General features: G+C 33.0%; 2 protein-coding genes across 2 annotated transcripts; both read left to right on the forward strand.

Moving 5' to 3' along the window:
- The first annotated feature begins 16,554 nt into the window (after positions 1 to 16,554).
- Positions 16,555 to 19,566, forward strand: LOC107486906 (chloroplastic group IIB intron splicing facilitator CRS2-B, chloroplastic). Its single transcript, XM_016107480.3, has 9 exons — positions 16,555 to 16,741; positions 17,260 to 17,485; positions 17,591 to 17,675; positions 17,808 to 17,875; positions 18,102 to 18,152; positions 18,236 to 18,309; positions 18,544 to 18,602; positions 18,695 to 18,771; positions 19,106 to 19,566. The coding sequence occupies exons 2-9, from the start codon at positions 17,267 to 17,269 to the stop codon at positions 19,220 to 19,222; spliced, it is 750 nt and encodes a 249-aa protein (XP_015962966.1). The 5' UTR covers positions 16,555 to 16,741; positions 17,260 to 17,266; the 3' UTR covers positions 19,223 to 19,566.
- A 391-nt stretch (positions 19,567 to 19,957) lies between these two features.
- Positions 19,958 to 21,292, forward strand: LOC107486905 (uncharacterized). The gene is made up of 2 exons (XM_016107479.3): positions 19,958 to 20,540; positions 20,680 to 21,292. The coding sequence occupies exons 1-2, from the start codon at positions 20,009 to 20,011 to the stop codon at positions 20,907 to 20,909; spliced, it is 762 nt and encodes a 253-aa protein (XP_015962965.1). The 5' UTR covers positions 19,958 to 20,008; the 3' UTR covers positions 20,910 to 21,292.
- The last annotated feature ends 1,860 nt before the right edge of the window (positions 21,293 to 23,152 follow it).

Genomic DNA, 23,152 nt, shown 5'->3' on the forward strand with positions numbered 1-23,152 from the left:
CATATATTCATCAAATGGATGATCATTATAGCTTAACAGGCACAACAGGGGGGAAAAATCATAGTCGGCAAGCATAATTTGCATGATAAATATATTAAATCATCATTGATAGCTAAAAAACTGTACCATAGTATGAACTTCAAAAGGGGTAACCTCACCTCTCATTTTGCCAAAACTTTTAGCAGCACATGGTGCAACATGGAATAAAAATAAGAGGAAAAACAGTATTAGTCTTTGATAGATAAAGAAAATTGACTCAGATATGCCCTGAAAAGTAACAAGTTGGTAAAAGGAAAATATCCATGGATCAATTAACATTATTTTGGAATATAGAACATGTTACATTTATAGCCCTTCCCCATCTTCAGTTCTAAAACAATTTTTTTTATTAAAAAAAAAAGAATTTCATTAGATGAGGAGAAGGATAATACAAAATGTGGGGACAAGGTCCTATCAATTTTTTATTTCTTTAGCTCATCTATTCTTATTCAAACGAAAAAAAAGGTGTGCTAACTTTTTTTAAAGCTCCATCCCAGAATTTAAATGAAAGTTATTTTCAGCTTTCTTTTTAAAATAGATAAAATATAAAAACTCACAAATAAGCAATTATTATAGATTATAGATTTTAGATTTCTATAAATATTATAAAAGTTATATGGATAAATGCCAAGTCACCAACAAACTCATGACTCATTATTATTGTTGATTATTATTTTTGTCTCTGTTTATTCTTTTGCGAACTTTCCTTCTCCATGGGATTGGATATATACAATGAAATTGGATATATACAATGAAAATCAAATGACAAAAAAGAGAGCATTAGCATAGTTATTTCACAACTCCTCCATAAAACAAGTTAGGGGATTGGATATCTACAATGAAAATCAAACAACAAAAAAAGAGCATTTAACATAGCTATTTAAAAAAAATGAAAACTGCATCGGTTCATTCTTCGGGTGGTGGTCTCAAGTTGGGATTTGACAGCAATACTCTTGTAGGATCATATGAATTTACCTCGACCCCAAATAAAGGGGTAAATATCTGAATAACTGAATTAAAGTTAACTAATCCAAATCCATTCCTACCAAAAGATGGCCTATGACTGTTAAGGTAACTAAAATTTTTCTCTTCTACATTATACCTGTAATTAAAACTGAGTGAAAGCCTGAAATCTCATTACGTTGCGATGTAGTAGGATATATCCTATGTTCGTGGTCAAAACTAAAATAATCCGCATAAATCTTAAGTGAGCCATAAACAGGCCCACTGGTATATATGAAATGAAAAATTTCTTTTAACAATATTTTTCGCATATCCACTAATTTTTAATCATATAAAACCAACAGTCCACCAAGCCCGGATTCAATGTTAGGCTGAAAAAAAATAGATATTATTATAAATAAAACGGATAAAAAAAATAAATATAAAAATTAAAATTTCAATACCTGAAAAACAAAAACAAGTGTTTCACCTTCTTTAATACATAAAAGTTTGTATGTAACCAAAGCATTTAATCCATAATGAACAGGCAATCCACGATTTGAATCTACATTCCATGTAGAACACATTCTATTGCAATTGTAGATAAAATTCGTCACAGGCATCATACGAAGAACTTATTTTTCTCCCTAAACAAATATGTACTCTTTATGTACTCTCACTAACAAATAATTATAATGGTAAGTCTATTATTGCCAATGAGTAATAGCTCAAATGACATAGTCTTCCCATACTCAATTAAGAAGTTGCGGGTTCGAGTCTCATATCTTTGGTAAAAAAAATAGTAAGCCTATTATTGCATAAAATTTCAATACCTGAAAAACAGGTGTAAAATAGGTTAATTAATGTAATTATATCATAAATAATTTTTTTTATTTAGTTCTGGTTATTTTTAGAGCAATAGTTAAATATCTTTCTTATATGTTAATGGTTGTTCATATGTAACTTTTTGGTTATTTTACTTTTTGATTAAAAAATTGAGAGTAAGATATGCGTAGGTTCTCACCGAGATTATTAACTCAACCAATATTTTCTAAGAAAATTTTTTATTCTCTTCAATAATGAGAAGAACTTATTTTTCTCCCTAAACAAATATGTACTCTTTATGTACTCTCACTAACAAATAATTATAATGGTAAGTCTATTATTGCCAATGAGTAATAGCTCAAATGACATAGTCTTCCCATACTCAATTAAGAAGTTGCGGATTCGAGTCTCATATCTTTAGTAAAAAAAAATAGTAAGCCTATTATTGCATAAAATTTCAATACCTGAAAAACAGGTGTTTCATCTTCTTTAATACATAAAAGTTTGTATGTAACCAAAGCATTTAATCCATAATGAACAGGCAATCCACGATTTGAATCTACATTCCATGTAGAACACATTCTACTGCAAAAAAGAAAAAATAGGTTAATTAATGTAATTATATCATAAATAATTTTTTTTATTTAGTTCTGGTTATTTTTAGAGCAATAGTTAAATATCTTTCTTATATGTTAATGGTTGTTCATATGTAACTTTTTGGTTATTTTATTTTTTGATTAAAAAATTGAGAGTAAGAGGTAGACTTTTTAGTTATTTTACTTTTTGATTAAAAAGTTGAGAGTAAGAGATGCGTAGATTCTCACCGAGGTTATTAACTCAACCAATATTTTTTAAGGAAATTTTTCATTTTCTTTAATAATGAGAAGAACTTATTTTTCTCCCTAAACAAATATGTATTCTTTATGTACTCTCACTAACAAATAATTATAATGGTAAGTCTATTATTGCCAATGAATAATAGCTCAAATGACATAGTCTTCTCATACTCAATTAAAAAGTTGCGGGTTTGAATTTCATATCTTTGGTAAGAAAAAATGGTAAGATATATATGCATATGTAATTTTTTGGTTATTTTACTTTTTGATTAAAAAGTTGAGAGTAAGAGGTGCGTGGATTCTGACCACAGTGGGGTTATTACCTTTTACGAGGATTGGTGGTGACAAATGAGCGCCTTCGTTCTCTATTTTCTATTAGGCTCTTACTGTGCATTCGTTCTCTATTTTTATATTAAAATCTCTTTCATCATTTTAATACAGAGAATGAAGACACCTTATATACTATGTACTCTTTATGTACTCTTACTAACAAATAATTATAATGATAAATTAATGAAAAAATAATTTAATAATTATAATGATAAATTAATGAAAAAATAATTTAGGTAACAGTTACCCTCATCAAGATTGGTGACTCAAATAATTATGCGCCATCTTCGTTCTCTATTAAGCTCTCATTCATCGTTATCTTAAGCTTATCTTGGGGTAGGCATTTACTCCATGAGTTACATTGTTTTGTGTTATTTAGTTTTGGTTATTTTTGGATTCTTTTGGAGCCATAGTTCAATTCAAGCTTTCTTATATGTTGTTAATAGTTGTTCAAATAATAATTATTTCTTGTTGGATTTATTAAATTTTTTCTTGTTGATTATTTTAACGTTTTTTGTTGATGTTGTATTTTTTTCATATTTATATTAGAATATGATTGTTATTGTATTTATTTATAATTTTATATATTATTTTATTTTAAGTTGTTGAATTAGTATTTTTTTGTTGGGTTTATTAGATTTCTTGTTTTTGAGTATTTTAATTTTTTTAAGTTTCTTGTTGATGTCGTATATTTCCAGATTTATATTAGAATATTATTTTTTTTCTTGTTATTTATAATTTTATATATTATGTTATTTTAATTTGTTTATTTGTGTAACTTTTGTTATTAGATTTCATACTGTTAATTCAAGTTTTCTTATGTATTGTTAATGGTTGTTCAAATAATAATTGTTTCTTGTTGGATTTATTAAATTTCTTCTTGTTGATTATTATAACTTTTTTAAGTTTCTTATTGATGTCGTATTTTTTTAGATTTATATTAGAATATTTTTTTGTCGTATTATTTATACTTTTATATATTATTTTATTTTAATTTGTTTATTTGTATAGTTTTTGCTATTAGATTTTATACTGTTACTTAAATTATTTTTTTATCAATAATAGGTTTACCATTATAATTATTTATTAGTTAGAGTACATATTTGTTTAAAGAGAAAAATAAGTTCTTAAATGAAAAATTTCCTTAAAAAATATTTGTTGAATTATTACACCTTATATACTATGTACTCTTTATGTACTCTCACTAACAAATAATTACAATATTATTAATAAAAAAATAATTTAGGTAACAATTACCCTCATCATGATTGGTGACTCAAATAATTCTGCGCCATCTTCATTCTCTATTAAGCTCTCATTCATTGTCATCTTAAACTAATCTTGGGGCAGACATTTACTCCATAAGTTACATTGTTTTGTATTATTTGATTCTTGGTTATTTTTGGGTTTTTTTAGAGCTATAGTCCAATTCAAGCTTTTTTATATGTTGTTAATAGTTGTTCAAATAATAATTGTTTCTTGTTGGGTTTATTAAATTTTTTCTTGTTGATTATTTTAACTTTTTCACGTTTTTTTGTTGATGTGATATTTTTTCATATTTATATTAGAATATGATTGTTGTTGTATTTATTTATAATTTTATATATTATTTTATTTTAAGTTGTTGAATTAGTATTTTTTTTGTTGGGTTTATTAGATTTCTTGTTTTTGAGTATTTTAACTTTTTTAAGTTTCTTGTTAATGCCGTATTTTTTCAGATTTATATTAAAATATTATTTTTTTTTGTTATTTATAATTTTATATATTATGTTATTTTAATTTGTTTATTTGTGTAGTTTTTGCTGTTAGGTTTTATACCGTTAATTCAAACTTTTTTATGTGTTGTTAATGGTTGTTCAAATAATACTTGTTTCCTATTGAATTTATTAAATTTCTTTTTGTTGATTATTATAACTTTTTTAAGTTTCTTGTTGATGTTGTATTTTTTCAAATTTATATTAGAATTTTTTTTCCGTATTATTTATAATTTTATATATTATTTTATTTTAATTTGTTTATTTGTATAGTTTTTGTTATTAGATTTTATACTATTACCTAAATTATTTCTTTATCAATAATAGATTTACCATTATAATTATTTGTTAGTGAGAGTATATAAAGAGTACATAGTATATAAGGTGTAATAACTCAACAAATATTTTTTAAGGGAATTTTTCATTCTCTTCAATAATGAAAAGAACTTATTTTTCTCCCTCTCTTAATCCCTTATGGGCAAACCATTAATATCACTGTTTGAATAGCTTAGGGCACAACAACATTTGGCATCTTAGATTAGGATACATACCCATGCATAAATTGATTTTTTGAAGAAGTATTATCCTTTTATAGATTGTATTACTTCAAAACTTTCTTGTGATTCATGTCATTTTGCAAAACAAAAGAAATTATCTTTTAATCTTAGTACAACTAAAATAAAAAATTGTTTTGACTTAGTTCATATGGATGGATATCTGGGGTCCTATTTCTGTCTTTTCCAATGAAGGACATAGGTATTTTTGTACTGCGGTGGATGGCAAGAGCATATTCACTTGGATTTTTTTTTATGAAAACCAAATCTGAACTATCACAATTGGTTATTAATTTTATGAATTTTGTCAGAGTACAATTTGAAAAACAAGTTAAATGTATAACGATTGACAACGGGACAGAGTGCACTCTAAAATCATTTTTTTGCATCAACTGGAATTTTACACCAAACTTCTTGTGTAGAAACACCAAAGCAAAACGGGATTGTAGAGAGAAAATACCAGCATATTTTCGGTGTTGCTAGAGCACTATTATTTCAATCAGGAATTCCACATTATTTTTGACAATACGCAGTTGCTCACACCATTCACCTAATTAATAGGCTGCCCAACACTAACCTGTATAATGCTAGTCCTTACAAGCTTTTGTATGGTAACTTACCTGACATTTCATATTTAAAAGTATTTGGTTCTCTTGCATATGCCTCCACATTAACAAATTCAAGAACAAAATTAGACCCCGGCAGAAAAATAGCTTTTCTTGGTTTTAAATTAAGAACAAAAGGTTTTCGACTTGTTAATTTAAAATCAAAGAAAATTTTCATATAAAAAAATGTAACTTTTTATGAAACTCATTTTCCATTTTTTACATTCTACTAGCACTGATATTTCTGTGGTATCCACTAGTACTCCACAATGCATTGAACTTTTTTCAATATGATACACCATCCACACATACCACACTCATATATTCAAATGAACATTTCTCAACTCAATGCACTCACTAATTTCCTCACACACTATTGCACCCATTACCACACCACACACTAACAATGCACCTGCATCACAACACTCTGACATCACACATGACTGCATTACTAGAAAGTTTGAAAGAGTCAAGAAATCGCCTGCTTATTTGAATGACTATCATTGTATGACAACCCACACAGCTCACTCTAGCAACTTTGCCAACTCTAACTCTTTATATCCTATCTCACAACACTTGTCATATGATAAACTAACTCCAAAATATAAGTCACTTTCTCTAGCCATCACCTCAAATCAAGAACCTAGCACTTATGAGGAAGCTGCTGCACATGAATGTTGGAGAAATACAATACAAGATGAATTGAAAGCTCTAAATCAAAATAGAACTTGGTGTCTCACTGAACTCCCAAAAGACAAGAAGGCTGTAGGTTGCCAATGGGTTTTTCGGGTAAAATTCAATCCCGATGGCACCATAGAGAGGCACAAAGCGAGGCTAGTTGCAAAAGGATTCACTCAAGTGCGAGTAGTAGATTATGGTGATACTTTTAGTCCAGTTGTCAAAATGACTACCCTATGAGTAATGTTAGCATTAGCAACGGCAAAGAAATGGCATTTGAAACAGCTGGACATCAATACTGCGTTCCTTCATGAAGATTTGGACAAGAAAATTTATATGAAGATACCACCTGGTTTGGCTGTATCACAACCAGATTTAGTTTGTAAATTGCAAAAGTCTCTATATGGGCTTAAGCAAGCAAGCAGGCAATGGAACATTAAGCTCACTCAGACTCTTGTGGATGCTGGTTATAAGCAGTTTTTTGATGATCATTCACTCTTCATCAAGAAACAATCTGAAAGCTTCACTGCTATTCTAGTATATGTTGATGACTTATTTTTAACCAGGAATGACATTGGTGAAATCAATTCCATCAAGCCAAATTTGGATGACAAATTCAAAATAAAGGATCTTGATGATCTCAAATACTTCTTGGGAATGGAAGTAGCACGCTCTAACTCTGAAATTCACATTTATCAGCGGAAGTACCCCATGGACCTTCTCAGGGATTTTGGTTATCTAGATTGCAAGCCCCTCTCTCTCTACCCCCATTTGATTATAGTAAAAAACTCTCAAAGGAATAAGGTACCATTTTAACAGACAACACTGTTTACAGACAACTTATCGGCCGACTCCTTTACCTCACAAACACTAGACCCAATATCTCTTATGCTGTGGGACGTTTGAGCCAATTTTTGGACTGTGCAACTACTTCTCACCTACAGGCTGCTTTTCTCATACTCCGATATTTAAAAGGCCGACCTGCAACTGGTCTCTTCTTCTCTTCTACTTCTAATCTGCATCTCACTGGATTTGCCGACGCTGACTGGGCTACCTGTGCCGATACTCATTGCTCCGTTTCCGGTTATTACTTCATGCTTGGGAACTCTCTCATTAGCTGGAAGAGTAAGAAACAAACCACCATTGCAAAGTCCTCTGCAGAAGTTGAATATAAGTCTTGCCGTTGCCACTTGTGAAGCTAGTTGGTTATCTTTCTTAATAGATTTCATTGGTTTGCCGCTTCAAAAATCTATTACTCTATTATGTGAAAACCAGTCAGCCATTCACATTGCCAATAATCCCATCTTTCATAAAAGAACTAAACATATTGAAGTGGACTGCCACATTGTTCGTGAAAAGCATTTGTCTAGTCTCATTCATCTTATGCCAGTTTGTTCAAATGATCAACTTGCTGATTTTCTTACCAAAGCTCTGCCACCGGGTCCTTTTCTTGCTAATGTTTCCAAGTTAGGATTGTTAGTGTTGAGTCTGCAGCGGAATTTTGACTTCTAATAGCTACAAAGTAATATGAAATTGAACACTACTCACAATAATGCACTCGCTATATAATTACTAAAGAGAAAAAGAAATAAAATAATAATATGAAAAGAAGATGTGAATGTAGTTGTTATTGTTGATGATGATTGAATTAAAATTCTACAAACGTTTATATATTGGTTATATGCTATAATTTCAACGGATAGAAATAAAACTTTCCTATAATAACTCTTAGCCTTCCTTTTTTTAGCCTTCCTTTTCTTTCTCTCTCTCTCACAATTCTCCACCTCGTTCACAATTTGAAATCTACGCAAATTTTGGACGATCAAAGAATGGTATTCGTATTCGGTTGCATCATTTGACAATGACTGCCTAATATGGAACAATATTGAGCAATTTCAAACAGTGTTGGAACTTGCTTCCTGACACCACTTTAGTCAACATGTCAGCGGGATTTTCATCCGTGTGTACTTTTACAAGAGAAATGTCACCTTTCTCCATAACATCACGCATGAAGTGATATCTAACATCAATATGCTTGGTACGAGCATGATGAACCTGGTTTTTAGCCAAATGAATTGCACTTTGACTATCACAATTCAGATCCACGCAATCTTGCTTCAACCCCAAATCATCTAGAAGACCTCTTAGCCACAATGCTTCTTTCACCCCTTCTACTACTGCTATGTACTCAGCTTCTGTAGTAGATAGTGCCACTGTAGCTTGTAACATCGATCGCCAACTAACCGGAGCACCATGTATTTTATATACATAACCAGTCGTAGAACGTCTTCTATCTAGATCACCAGCATAATCAGAATCAACAAAGCCACTGATTTGACATGATTTTCCACTAAAGCATAAACATGTGTCAATGATACCCTTCAAGTATCTTAATATCCACTTGACTGCTTCCCAGTGTACCTTACCCGGGTTTGCCATGAACCTGCTAACAACACTGACTGCCTGTGAAATATCTGGGCGTGTACATACCATAGCATACATTAGGCTACCGACTGCACTAGCATAAGGTACATTTTCCATGTAAGACTTATCTTCTGCTGTTGTGGGAGATTGTTTACCAGAGAGCCTAAAATGTGGAGCCAACGACGTTACCACCGATTTAGCATTTTTCATTTCAAATCTTTCAATAACACGCTCAATGTACCCGCTCTGGCTCAAGAACAATTTTCAGCTTGATCTCTCTCTTTTAATTTTCATGCCTAATATTTTCCGTGCAGCACCCAAATCTTTTGTTTCATATTCTTTATCAAGTTGAACCTTTAACATATCTATCTCCACCTTGCTCTTAGAGGCAATAAGCATGTCATCTACATAAAATAGAAGATAAATATAATCACCTCCAGGAAGCGTACGAATGTATACACAACAATCATAATTACTTCTGGAAAAACCTTGTTTTAACATAAAGGAGTCAAATCGCTTATACCATTGCCGAGGAGATTGTTTCAATCCATATAGCGATTTCCTCAAGCGACATACCTGACTTTCTTTACCCTCAACCTTGAAACCCTCAAGTTGATACATGTAGATTTCTTCCTCTAAGTCACTGTGCAAGAATGCAGTCTTCACGTCTAGTTGTTCCAATTCAAGATCACCATGAGCGACAAGACTTAAAAGCACCCGTATGGAAGTGTGTTTCACCACTGGAGAAAATATCTCATTGTAATCAACACATTCTTTCTGTGCAAATCCTTTGCTACTAACCTAGCTTTGAATCTTGTACCATCTGACTTAGTAGGATCTTCTTTTCTTTTATACACCCACTTACAACCAATTGCAGTCTTTCCCACGGGCAATGGGACCACATCCCATGTCTTGTTCTTATAAAGAGATTGCATCTCTTCCTCCATAGCGACCAACCAACTTTCTCTATCTTTGTCTTTGATAGCATGTTTGAAGGTAACTGGCTCATCATCCTCCACTGAGAGTGCATAATCTACCAAGTTTAGCTGCCCATAATGTCTCAAAGGCTTGTCTGACCCGAACTTCTGAACAAATTTATAATTCCTCTTTGGCCTAGTAGATGCCAAAGAATCCTATAGAATCCTACTGCTGCTATTGTAATGCATGTGCATTTTCTTGCTGAATTTCCTCACGATCAAGTTCATCCTTTGTATCATCTCGAGTAGCATTAGGATGCTCCACCTGAATATTATTAGAGTCTATTTGTTGGTATTTAACTCTATCTCCACCACTTGAGTATTTGAAGTTTTTCCAACATCACCATCATCTGGCACCACATCTTTAGACAAAGCTACCATAGATCGTTCATCAAAGGTAACATCCCTGCTAATTACAAACTTAGAATCATTTACACTCCAAAGGCGATAGCCTTGAACTCCTCTTGGATACCCCAAAAAGATTGCCTTCTTAACTCTATCATCAAGCTTATTATCTTTGACATGATAATAGGCTGTGCATCCAAAGATTCTGAGTTTCTCGTAATCTGCATGTTCCCCTGACCATACCTTATAAGGTGTGTTTCCATCTAGAGATGAATGTGGGGATCGATTCACTATGTAGCAAGCTGTAGCAACCGATTCTGCCTACCATTCTCTGCCTAACCCGGAATTAGAGTGCATACACCTTGCCTTCTCAAGTAGCGTACGATTCATTCGTTCGGCGACTCCATTCTATTGTGGTGTTTCTCTAACTGTCCAGTGTCTTGCAATGCCTTCTCGATCACAGAACTCCTTGAAAGCTCCATCCGTGTACTCTGTGCCATTATCTGATCGTAGAGTTTTCAACTTCCTACCCGTTCGATTTTCAACCATTGCTCTCCACCGCTTAAAAGTGTCGAATACCTCATTCTTATGTTTGAGGAAGTAAATCTAAACATACCTGGAATAATCATCAACAAAAGTAACAAAATACCTGGAACCACCCTTGGAAGTAACTTTAGCCGGACCCCAAATATCAGTATGCACGTAGTCTAACAACCATCTGCTTTTGTGCTTGCTTGTAGAAAACTTCACCCTATGTGCCTTTCCATACACGCAATGCTCACAAAATTCCATTTGTGGTTTCTTCATATTCTTCAGCAAACCTTGTCCACAAAGCAATGATAGACCTTTCTCTGACATATGTCCAAGCCGCATGTGCCATATTCTCGTACAATCTGTTTGATCTCTACTTTCACCGATTCCAACTGCTAACTCACCTATAACCGTTGTCCCCAAAAGAGAATAAAGATTACCGTGACGAACTCCTTTCATCACTACCAAAGAACCACGAACAACTTTCAGTACCCCATTTTTCGCAACTATTTTGCAACCATTTTTCTCCAACAAACCTATGGAGATCAGATTTTTTCGCAAGTCTGGAATATGTCTCACATCCTTTAAGGTTCTTACGACACCGTCATGCATCTTGATTCTTACAGTACCCAACCCCACAGTTTTACAAGCATGATCATTGCCCATTAAAACTGTGCCACCATTTATGCTTTGATAGGTAGTAAACCACTTCCTATTTGGGCACATATGGTGAGATGCTCCTGAATCAAGAATCCACTTATCGAAGATTTCATAAGATTGTTCTGTCACGGAGTAACAATCTTTCTCATCATTTGAGACGTAGCTTGCTTCTTGCTTTTCTTTTGGGTTGTCATTGTTCTGTTTCTTGAAAGTTATCCTTTTATTTGGACAATTTGCTTTGAAATGTCCAGGCTCACCATATTTAAAGCATGTTCTCTCCGTGTGAGGTCTAGATTTTGGCCTTGACTTTCCACGCTTATTACCTTTTCCTCTTTCATTAGTCCTTCCTCTAGCTACGAACAACCCTTGTGCTTGATCATTATACTCTCTTCCATTTGATGATGACATTACACTTGTAGCAACCTTACGTAGATCATCCGCTAAAAGTGATGCCATCGTCTCATCCATGGTCAGAGTGTCATCCACCAGCATCAATGTCTGTACCAGATTTTCATAGGACTTTGGTAATGAAAGTAACAATATGAGTGCCTGATCTTCATCATCAACCTTGACATCTATATCCTTTAAGTTTGATATAATCCTATCAAACTTATTGATATATTCTTGGATTGAGGTGCCTTCCTCCATCTTGCATGTATACAATTTGGATTTTAAGTAGATCCTATTAGTTAGAGTCTTCGTCATGAAGTTACTCTCTAACTTTAACCAAACGCCTGCTGAAGTTGCTTCTTCATTTACCAAAAAAGCAACATCCCTCTCAAGGCATAAGATTATTGCAGCCCGTGCCTCAAGATCTAATTCTTCCCAATCCTCATCTTTCATTTCCTCCGCCTTTTTCTCTTTTCCTGCCAGTGCCTTGTGTAATTTTTGTGATATAAGCAGATTTTTCATCTGCATCCTCCAATAGGAAAAATCATTTTTTTCATTGAACTTCTCGATTTCATATTTGCCTACTTTGACATTAATACTAGTAGAAGCCATTATATTCAAAATTGAATTTTACTACTCAAATAATGAATAATATAACGTTGGCTCTTGATACCAATTGTTGAGTTTGCAGCGGAATTTTGACTTTTAATAACTACAAAGTAATATGAAATTGAACACTACTCACAATAATACACTCGCTATATAATTACTAAAGAGAAAAGGAAATAAAATAAAATAATAATAATAATATGAAAAGAAGATGTGAATGTAGTTGTTATTGTTGATGATGATTGAATTGAAATTCTACAAACGTTTATATAGTGGTTATATGCTATAATTTCAACGGATAGAAATAAAACTTTCCTATAATAACTCTTAGCCTTCCTTTTCTTTCTTTCTCCCTCACAGTTAGATTTACACAATTCTAACTTGCCGAGGGTGTTACCTAGATTATTTCTTTTTCAATAATAGGTTTACCATTATAATTATTTGTTAGTGAGAGTACATAAGGAATACATAGTATGTAAGGTGTAATAACTCAACAAATATTTTCTAAGGAGATTTTTCATTCTCTTCAACAATGAGAAGAACTTATTTTTTTCCCTCTCTTAATCCCTTTTGGTTCATTAAACCATCAACATCACAGCTTGAACAGCTTAGAGCATGAAATATTCTTCAGTAACAATCCTACTATGGTGAACCCACTATGATGCACCCCTCACTCTCAACACAATCGATTCAGTTTTCTACAGATTAATAACACCGTAAGAATGCTTAAATTAGACTCTGGTTTCAAAAGAAAACTCCAAAAAGGCAAAAATAACGAAGAACCAAATAACATAAAACAATGTAACTTATCGAATAAATGCCTACCCCAAGATGAGCTTAAAATGACGATAAATGAGAGCTTAATAGAGGACGAAGATGGCGCAGAACCATTTGAGTCACCAATCGTCGTGAAGGTTAATAATCCCACCATAGTGAACCTACGTGATCACCAATCCCGAGAGTAAAAACTCCACTATGACAACAAACCCACCGTGATGCACATGTTACTCTCAACTCAATTAATTCAATTTTTTAACAAAAAAAAAATACATATCCATATTTATACTAGTAGTAGGAGAAGGGAACCAGGGAATTTGAAGAAGGGATGAGGATTGGAGAATGGGTGGGTGGGTTTGGGGGATCCGAATAGGGTTAATGGACATAGCCGTTGACCCAAAAAAAATTCCATTTCTATTCTTCTATTAAAAAATCAGATACATTCATTTTCCTCCCTTTTTTTTTGGACAAACAATAATTTTTAAAGATACTAGTTTTTGTCCATCAAGCCTTAGCCCAGGTTGCAGAAATAAATTTTTGATAGGCAAAATTCCCAAACTGTCCTTGGGGTAAACAATTCAAAGTTACCGCACTTCACACAATCACAATGCTTAGATTCCCGTATTTCCAAGTGTCTGCACATCATTAGTCAGTCAAACTTTGGTCATCCTTACCCATCTTATCCCAAACCACCACAGAATTCACCATTCTCTCATGTATGTACATTTTCGTTAAGTAATAAATTATGATAATTTTTTGCTGCATTTTTTAATATCAAACATAAATTACTAGTTTCTATATGAATTATTCTTCCATTTCTAGCTAAATATAGTATTAAATTCAACCCAATATTTGTCCATTTTGCTGTAATCTTTAATTCAAGTTTCAGCTGAAGAGGGAAGACATTTTCATTATTAATATTCAAGTTTCAGCTGGAGAAAATAAAGTCATAATTGATGGTTGATTTGTCATTTGCGTTGGTTGCATTTGCATACTAAATCAACTCTTTAAGGCTAATAATTTTGAGACAGAAAAAGAAAAAGTTAGACATAATCACACAAAGAAGAAACATTCCCTTGTGAAAATTGATTACTTGTACTCCCTTAGTTTTTTACGCTTTTTTATTAAAATAAATAAGAAAAAAACTTGAATTCCCTAATTAAGCATGCCTGAAAATAATTTCAAGAATACGTAGTTTCATGTCATATAAATCACTCACAAAATGGGTTTGGGAACCGCCCACGAAATGGGCCACGGATCCAACACACGAACAGCAGCCATGAAACAAGCACCTCAGGGCTCAGGTACAGCGTCCGCGAATTGGTGCAACTGCGCGAATTGTAGTATGGAACCTAGTTTCTTGGGGCACTCTCTTATTTCACTTAATACTAATATTATGCCACTTCTCTTATAAACAGTGGCAGTGCGACAAGGGCAGATAGGAGTGTCAAACAAGCGTGAAGCACTAGTCTGAACCTTTGCAAAAACAAATTCTAACTTGGGGAGGATTCCAGTTAAAATTCCAAACAAACAAACAAATGTACCTAAATATAATACCTCATTTTAATTAGTCAAAACTACAATTCATACTTAAGAACTTGACAGTTAGCATATTTATAATTCACAATCAGAACACTCCAATCATAAATACCTCAACAAAACAGAAGGCATTAGGTAATAATGTAATATTAGAAATCTTGGAATCATCATCATCAAGGAGCCACCAAATGAAATTGATTTGCTTTTACAGTGAGATCAGAACTAAGTTATATAACTAGCAATTCCTTGTTATTTCCATGATGGAAGTTCAACTTTCCAAAATCTAACATAAGATCGAACCTTAATATTCTCTATTTAAAGAAAGATAGTTCACATAATAAGCACAACATTACCGATCAAATGCTCACTACACTAACAGAAGCTTTGGGTCAGCCCAGTATGTAATTCGCCATCACTCCTCGCAGCAGCTTCAACGCTTTTGTTCTTCCCTCTTTAAGAGATGATTTAAATGTTAATACTTAACAGTTAGAAGAACTAGAAGCTTTTATTCCTTCAGATGCTGTCACTAGGATTGTGTAGCTTTGCAACTTGTTTTATTAAGTGAAATAAGAGAGTACCACCCCAGAGTTGCACCAATTCGCGGACGCTATACTTGAGGTGCCCATTTCGTGGGCGGCTCCCCTGAATTGGTATACAAACTCATTTCGTGGGTGATTTATATAGAAATTATTTTCAGACATGCGTAATTAGGGAATTAAAATTTTTTCCTTATTTATTTTAATAAAAAAGCCTAATTTTTTATGGCGACATAAATAAATATTCCATATTGAATAATTAAAGAAAAAAGAGTATATGTATTTAAATATGAAAAATACTAGAAAATTAGCTGAAGTTATTATTTATTATTATTATTATAATTTTTTTAGTCTAATAATTTTAAAAAATATTTTTAATTTACACTTTAAATTTTAATGACTAACTATTGACAAAAAATAATAAATTCTACTGACTTTCTAGTATTTCTCTTTAAAATAACATAATTAAGTACATAACTACAACATTAAATTACAACTAAAATAAAACGAAATGATTTATTGTTTAATTTTTTTATACAAGAATTATTTATTATGATAAAATTTTTACTTTTTCTTTTTAATATTTGAAAAAAATATGTGTTTTATTGTATCATAAATAAAGAATGCATTATAAAATTGTAAAAGAGAAGTAGAAAAAATCTAATTATCAAATTTTATATTTAAAAAAAATTTTAAAAGTTAAATTTGTGTTTATAATTTTTTATATTTTATAAAATCATAAATTTAAAAGATCAGATTTGTGTTAATAAATTTTTTATTATTTTAAAATTACAAATCTAAAGGTTAGATTTGTGAATTTGTAAAAATTTATTATGAAATATGATCTTCAAATTTTTTATATCCACATTAACAAAAGTAAAAAGCACTCGACTTTTCTACACCAATAAATAACAGGTCATGTTTGTCTATTTCAAAAAAAATTAGCCTAAACTTTTGTCTTCTTATGTGGGATAATAGATTGAACAAGAAATTCACGTTGTGCATATGCTGAGATATCATGTTATGTTACAGACGTCAACTCATCTTTTGTATGTTTAGGCCTCGATATTCGAGACCCAATTTACATTTACAGTAAATAAAAGAATGGGCCAATACTTAAAAATTTAAGGCCCAATTCAACCTCAAGGCGTAGTACAAAAAACTGAGCCCATTACGTTAAAAAATAAAAATATCATCCTTTTCCACTATCCATTATCAAGCAGACAAGCACCCACCACCACCACTCTCCAACTAGTATCGGCGACGGCAACACCGCCGGCGACGGAGATAACAGCGCACTTCTGTTCTCCTCTGCCGCCTTCTTCCGCTCTGCTTCTTCCAACCTTCACAATCCGTTCACCTCTGCCTCTTTGCCTCTGCTTCCCTCACTGTAAGTCTTGGATGTTTTGCCGCCGTTTTGCTTGCTATGAGAGTCTTGTTGATGCTGTGTGATGAGAGATTATATGATTCCAAGAGTAGTTAATGTGTTTTATTTTGAAGCTTGTTTGAGTTTGTGCCGTGCTTTATACGTGTTTGATGAAATGCTTAATACGAGAATGGGTTGTAAGGGTAGAATACATTTCCCGTGAGGCAAACTACTGTGTGGATGGGTTAGCTTTTCTTCTTCATAGTTCAATAGATAGTATTATGATCCTGCAACAGGACTTGCAAAGATACACTGATTGAGGAGTGCTGTGTTCTTGTTCCTTTTATTTCAGAAGCATAGTTGCAAAAAAAAGAGCTTTTTTTTTGGGTGGTATATTCTGTCTTTCTTCTTTGTTTATGTACTATTCATAATTTGGATTTAAGCTTAGAATGATTTCAAGATAATTAAGTGCTGTTTTTTGTGAGTAACATAAGGACATCATGTTTCTTATTCATTGTGTATCCTTTCTTTGATTTTTTCAGTATATCGATGTTGCATGCAGCATCACCTGCCCCTGGCTTTTGTTTGAGCTTTCCCAGGAACCTTGATTGTCCTCGTGATTCGACAAAGGCTTTGGTTAGAGTGAGGTTTTCGGTTCGCTGTTCGGTACCAGAGTCAAAGAATGGAGCTACTAAAGTGGAGTATACTCCTTGGCTTGTTGTAGGCCTGGGTAACCCCGGAAGTAAATACCATGGAACTAGGCACAATGTAATTAGTTATTCACCACGCAGTTCTTGAAAGTTCTTATGCACAATAATCTTCTCATGGTTTGATGTGTGAATCTTTTGTTTGTTTTTTTTCCCTATCTGTTAGGTGGGATTTGAAGTAATCGATAACATTTCTAAAGCAGAAGGGATTCGGATGAACACAATACAGTCTAAGGCATTGATTGGAATAGGTAAATCATCGCCCAGCAATGATTTTATTCTTATTAATATTTTCCCCCTCTTTTCCTCCTCCAAATTTATCGGCTTCATTTATCTTGGTAACTTTAGCATTGATTTGCCTTTTCTTCTGTTATCTTGTATAGGTTCTATAGGAGATGTACCAATTTTGCTTGCAAAGCCTCAAACATACATGAACTTTAGTGGTGAATCGGTTAGTTTCATTTCATCACATAATTGCTAGATTTTCTATGATACATACATGCACACTTAGTGAAATTGGTAATAACTCAAGTCAACAATATATCTGATTTACTACTTTTTTGTATACGTTGGTATTACATCTTTTGTGTCTCATATTCATACAAATGACTTATGAATTGTTACCCCTTTTTTCTCATTTATTTTCCTAATTTTTCTTACTTCTAATATTCCTAAAGGTTGGGCCTCTTGCTGCATATTATCAAGTACCCCTTCGTCATATTTTAGTAGTATGTTTTCTAACCTTACTTCTAGTTGTACTCAATGATGACAATTTACAAGTTCCTTAAAAGTTACTGGGAATTTTGTGTAGGTTTATGATGAAATGAGTCTTCCAAATGGTGTTTTAAGGCTTCAACCTAAAGGAGGACATGGTTACCACAATGGGTAATGCTTGTTGAATTGTTTCATTACATGGTTTATAAATTTGTGATCGTGATGATTTTTCGTGCATCAGATAAATATGATTCAATATTACTTAATTATTAACAAGCATCTTTAAACTAATTGACAATAATGGACTGAAATGAATCAAGATATATTTGGGAAATTGTAGAATATTTCTGTGTTTGTGTCTTCTTGTGATTGAAATCATGCATAACAAGTGTTAGATTGTTACAGGTTGAAAAATGTAATGGGCCATTTGGATGGTTCCCACGGGTTTCCTCGGCTTTCCATAGGTTAGTTCCTTCCCATATATCTGCTTTCAGTTGATGACTTGCTATGGTGTCTAGTTTATCCATTAGTAGTATGTTTAAAATTGTGTTTATAGGAATTGGAAATCCTCCTGGAAGTATGGATGTGAAAGCTTTTCTTCTGCAGAAGTTCAGTTCACTGGAGCGAAAACAGGTTATACTTCGTGGCTTTCAACCTGGCATGATTTGCTTTAGTTCTTTTATTGTTGCATTACACTTTTCTTCTTATATTTGTAAATACTTTGCACATTACACTCATGTTATGATAGTTAATATATTCTATCAGTTTGAGAACAGTTTAGAACTTATTTGGCTAATAGACTATAGATGGATCCTAACAAATTTGGACAGATCTAACCTACAAGATGCAGTTCGAGGAGTAAAATCCTCGAAGTTGTGTGATTATTTTATTATTTGTCGCAACTTATTTTCCTTTTTTTCCCTTCCTTGATTGAATTTTGATGAAAAAATATATATGTTTTTGACAGATTGATAGTTCATTGGAGCAAGGAGTTGAAGCAGTGAGGACCCTAGTGTTAAATGGGTTTAATAACCATGTCTATAGATTCAACTTAGGGCAAAAATACAAGTACCATAAGGTTTAATTTTTCATAAATTATAGAAATGAACAAATAATAGCTATGTAGTATTATTCTCAACTGAACCACAAAATTTGGGGAGAGATGAAATTCATGAAGTGTATGCTTGGTAGCAATTTTATACAAATAACACATGCTGAGATGTAAATTTGTAAAGCACACTGTTGTTTATATTCTGGCTCAAGCAGATAGTTGAGCTTCATGGTGAGAAAAATTAGTTGCTGCTAGGACCAGTTCACAGAATTGGTAGCCTGTATGTAAAACAATCAACACAAAAAGCACGAACTAGAAGGGTTTTTTTCTTAATTTAACAACAATGGTTTACTAATAAAAAGAGTTAATAGACACAAATGACTTAAAAAAACAAACAAATAAAACCCATAAATGAATAAAAACTTCATGCCTCTAATTTCATTATGAAGTTTTAAGACCTAGTTCTTTTACCACGTGTTCATAAATCATTATTATCTCCCATCTAGTAGCAATAATTGGTAATAATGATATTAATTAATTAAGTAGTAAATATAGAATCCAATGTAAACCATAGAACTTTGACTCTTCAATGCAACAACAAATGGGACCCTTTCCCAATCCCATTTGCAACGTTAATAAGAAAAACTGAAAAAGTGAAAAACCCCTCCTTTCTCTCTCTCTCTTGGCCTAGATAGATTTATTAGACCGTTACAGAATCAAATATTATATTTATATTCATTAATAAAAGCAAAGCATTATTTTTTATTTCTTCATTTCCTAATCAAATAAACCAATCTGAGAGAACAAAAGAAAACAGCAATGGCAACAATAGCAAAGAGCAACGTCTCTCTTAAACAACCGTTACAAACCCACCATCATCAACCAAACCCTTCTCTCGATTCTCTCTTCCACGCCCTTGACCCAATCTCTCTCATTCTCAATCCCAATAACAATAACAATAACAACTCTGTTTCGATCTTGAACCACTCTGTTCTCCCCATGAGTCTCACAACACAGAGCTTCATCATCATGGAGGACATGGAGAGAGGACCCAGATACGAAGCATACGCTGAACTCAGAGAAAGGAAGCTTAGAATGAAGTACCCGAGGCAACAAGAGCGAGAGGAAGAGGAAAGTGAGGAACTTGAACCCAAACAACTACCAACCCCACCAAGAAAACAGGTCAAGTTTCAGAGTGGTTTGAGAAAAGGTTCCTCTGTTTCTGCTTCCGCTCTTGCTCAATCTGTTCCTGATTTCTCTGCTGTCTTGAGGAAGGAGAATCGGAAACCAGTGAATGCATTACCTTCAGTAATGGAGCTTACACCGCCATCAAAGAGTTACTACTCCAAAGGTGTGTTCTATAATATACTGATAGCACTCTTTGAAAGATCAAATCTTTTCATCAAATTGCTATGTTTGAGTTTCTGGGTATTGTGTTATTGTGTCTTATACTCTTATTCAATTCTGGTATTTGTATTTGTACAATTCAGGTGGGGTGTTATCGTCGAGTTCGAGAGGGAGTAAATCAGCAAATGCAGGGGAGAAGAAGAAGGGTGGTGGGATTTTGATGGCAAGAAAGAGTTATGCAACTATGGATGAACTCAGGAATTTCACTTCTGCCACTGCTAATGCTATCAATGGTGAAGGTAGCAGAGGAGTAGGAAGGAACAATGGTGGCAGGGTGGTGGGAAGAACTGTCTTGGGGTACAGACAATTATAGGTGGTTTTAAATTGTGATTACAGTTTGCCACGGGAGAAAGAAAATGCAGCTGATGTAGTCACATAAATTTGATTGAAAGTTTACAACTGCAACATTCCACAACTTAAAAAGCCTACTTAGTGGCTATGGTGATGGAATTCTTTTGAAATTTTGGGTTTTTTTTTGCACCCTTTGTTGGTTGTTTGAGTTTGTGAGAAGGCTTTGGATTTTGGTGATGCCTCCACTGGTTTTTGTTTTTTTCCTACATATATTCTTTCTGTTTCTATTCTTTTTTTGAAGAAACTTGCAGTATTGTGTAAGTTGTATCTGAAATGGAGGATATGGATAAAAGTGTATTGTTTTTCAAATATAATAAATGAGTAAAAATGCGGTTTCCATTATAACTTGAAAGGGTCTTATTCTTCTAAGTAAGACAAGAACAACCTTTGATATTGTCTGATCGGTCCTTATGTGTTTATGTTTACATCGATATTGCATGATCAAAGAGACACTCCTTGGTTCCGTTTTCTGATTTCCTTTTTTCTCTGTCCTAATATCAGAACATACACCCCCACTTTTGAGTTTTTTATTTCTATCAATGGTTGTTTGAAATATTCAAATTGATCCCGATATTTGCCCGAGCCTCAAATTGACCTTTAAGTTTTCTTTTACATAATCTGAATACCTTGAAATTTAAATAAGAGATTTTGGTGGGTTTTTAGTAACCACTCCAAAACCTAGAGTATGCCTATAAAAACAACTTTAGTGGTTGGTTAATAAAAAAAAAAAAGTGATGAGTGGAGGCATAAGAATATTAAATAAAAGAGAGGTTAAGATTTAGCTTCTGCATTAAGGAGAAGACGAGTAAGTGATCTAACCATGCATGTTTGAATATGCATCTAAAGATAGTTTTTTCCTTTCATAGAGAAATATGATTTTAGTGCTTTTCTTGTGTTAATGTTTTATTATGTGATTTTCTTGTGTTACTTCATTTTTAGGGTTTGATTCAGGATATTTGTTCCCTTTATGTTGAGCTTGTCATTTTGCTTATCAAAAACAATAATAAAATATATTGATCCTTGGCATATGTGTTTATCATGGGATTAAAGATTTGGCGTTAATTTTTATGAAAAACGTCACATTACTTGTATTTTCTTTCTTTCTTTCTCTCATTTTGCTACTGTTTAATTACAAATCTTTCGATGAATATTTAAAGAAATATAGTTTTAGTTTTTTTGACCTATTAACCATGTAATCCTGAATTATTTGTTTATATTAGATTCATTGCAAGTTTGAAGCTTTTATTGATATAAGTTCTCACATTTTAATTTGTTATTATGAATGTATCTTTTATTGTAAGTTTGTTCCTTTGTTGTATATTTTCAGAATTCTAAAGTAGTAATTATTTTCGGATTTTAAGGCATATTGTTACGGTTTTGGACACACTCCAACGCTACAGTACCGTCACTCGGACTTACTCAACTTCTTGAGCTAAGACCAAGTCAGTCTCACCCTCAATACTTAGCAAGAAAGCTAAGAACACAAGAGAACACAAGAAAAAGGAAGCTTTGGTGGAAATAACACTTTATTGCTCAAGTATTTGTTACAAATGATTCACGCATACACAAATTTTAACTCTCACCCCTATTTATAGCCATCCACCTCCTCAATGGATGGTTAGGATTAAATCTAATCAACGGTCCAGATCAATCATCTAGAACCTTCTTTACAAATATCTATCCTATCACAACTTTCTAAATGTTTCTAGATTATTTCATACCACTCTTTATACTTTCATATACATCTACACTCTTCTAGAATACTCTATGACCTTCCAGAGTCTTCTAGAACCATCTAGGGTATTCCGGGACCTTCTAGGACATTCTAGAATATTCCGGAACCATCTAGAGCATTCTCAAACACTCTAAAAAACTATACAAATATTGTTAAATTTAACCTTCTAAAATTTACCGTGACATTCTTCCCCACCTAATGCGCAGACGTCCTCGTCGCGTTCTGTTCATGATAGCGCACTAGGTGTTCTTGGAATTGTCACAGATCTTCACGAGTTTCCCAACTAACTTCGGTTATCAGGAGCCCTTTCTACTTGATCAAGTATTGGATACTTGGTAGTACCCCTCTTCGTCGCACGATGCGATTAGTTAAGATCTCTTCGATTTCTTTATCAAAGGATCTAATTACCACGGGCGGAGTACAACTCGAGTCACCTCTACTCGGTTCGTCTTGGTCTCCGTGATATGGTT

This window comes from Arachis duranensis, chromosome 4 (genome assembly GCF_000817695.3).
Source record: "Arachis duranensis cultivar V14167 chromosome 4, aradu.V14167.gnm2.J7QH, whole genome shotgun sequence".
NCBI lineage: Eukaryota > Viridiplantae > Streptophyta > Magnoliopsida > Fabales > Fabaceae > Arachis > Arachis duranensis.

Coding starts and splice junctions, on each gene's coding strand:
- LOC107486906 (XM_016107480.3), top strand. CDS start 17,267: ATGTTGCATGCAGCATCACCTGCCCCTGGCTTTTGTTTGAGCTTTCCC. Junction 17,676..17,807: donor TAAGGCATTGATTGGAATAG/GTAAATCATCGC, acceptor TATCTTGTATAG/GTTCTATAGGAGATGTACCA. Junction 18,772..19,105: donor GTTCACTGGAGCGAAAACAG/GTTATACTTCGT, acceptor TGTTTTTGACAG/ATTGATAGTTCATTGGAGCA.
- LOC107486905 (XM_016107479.3), top strand. CDS start 20,009: ATGGCAACAATAGCAAAGAGCAACGTCTCTCTTAAACAACCGTTACAA. Junction 20,541..20,679: donor AAAGAGTTACTACTCCAAAG/GTGTGTTCTATA, acceptor TGTACAATTCAG/GTGGGGTGTTATCGTCGAGT.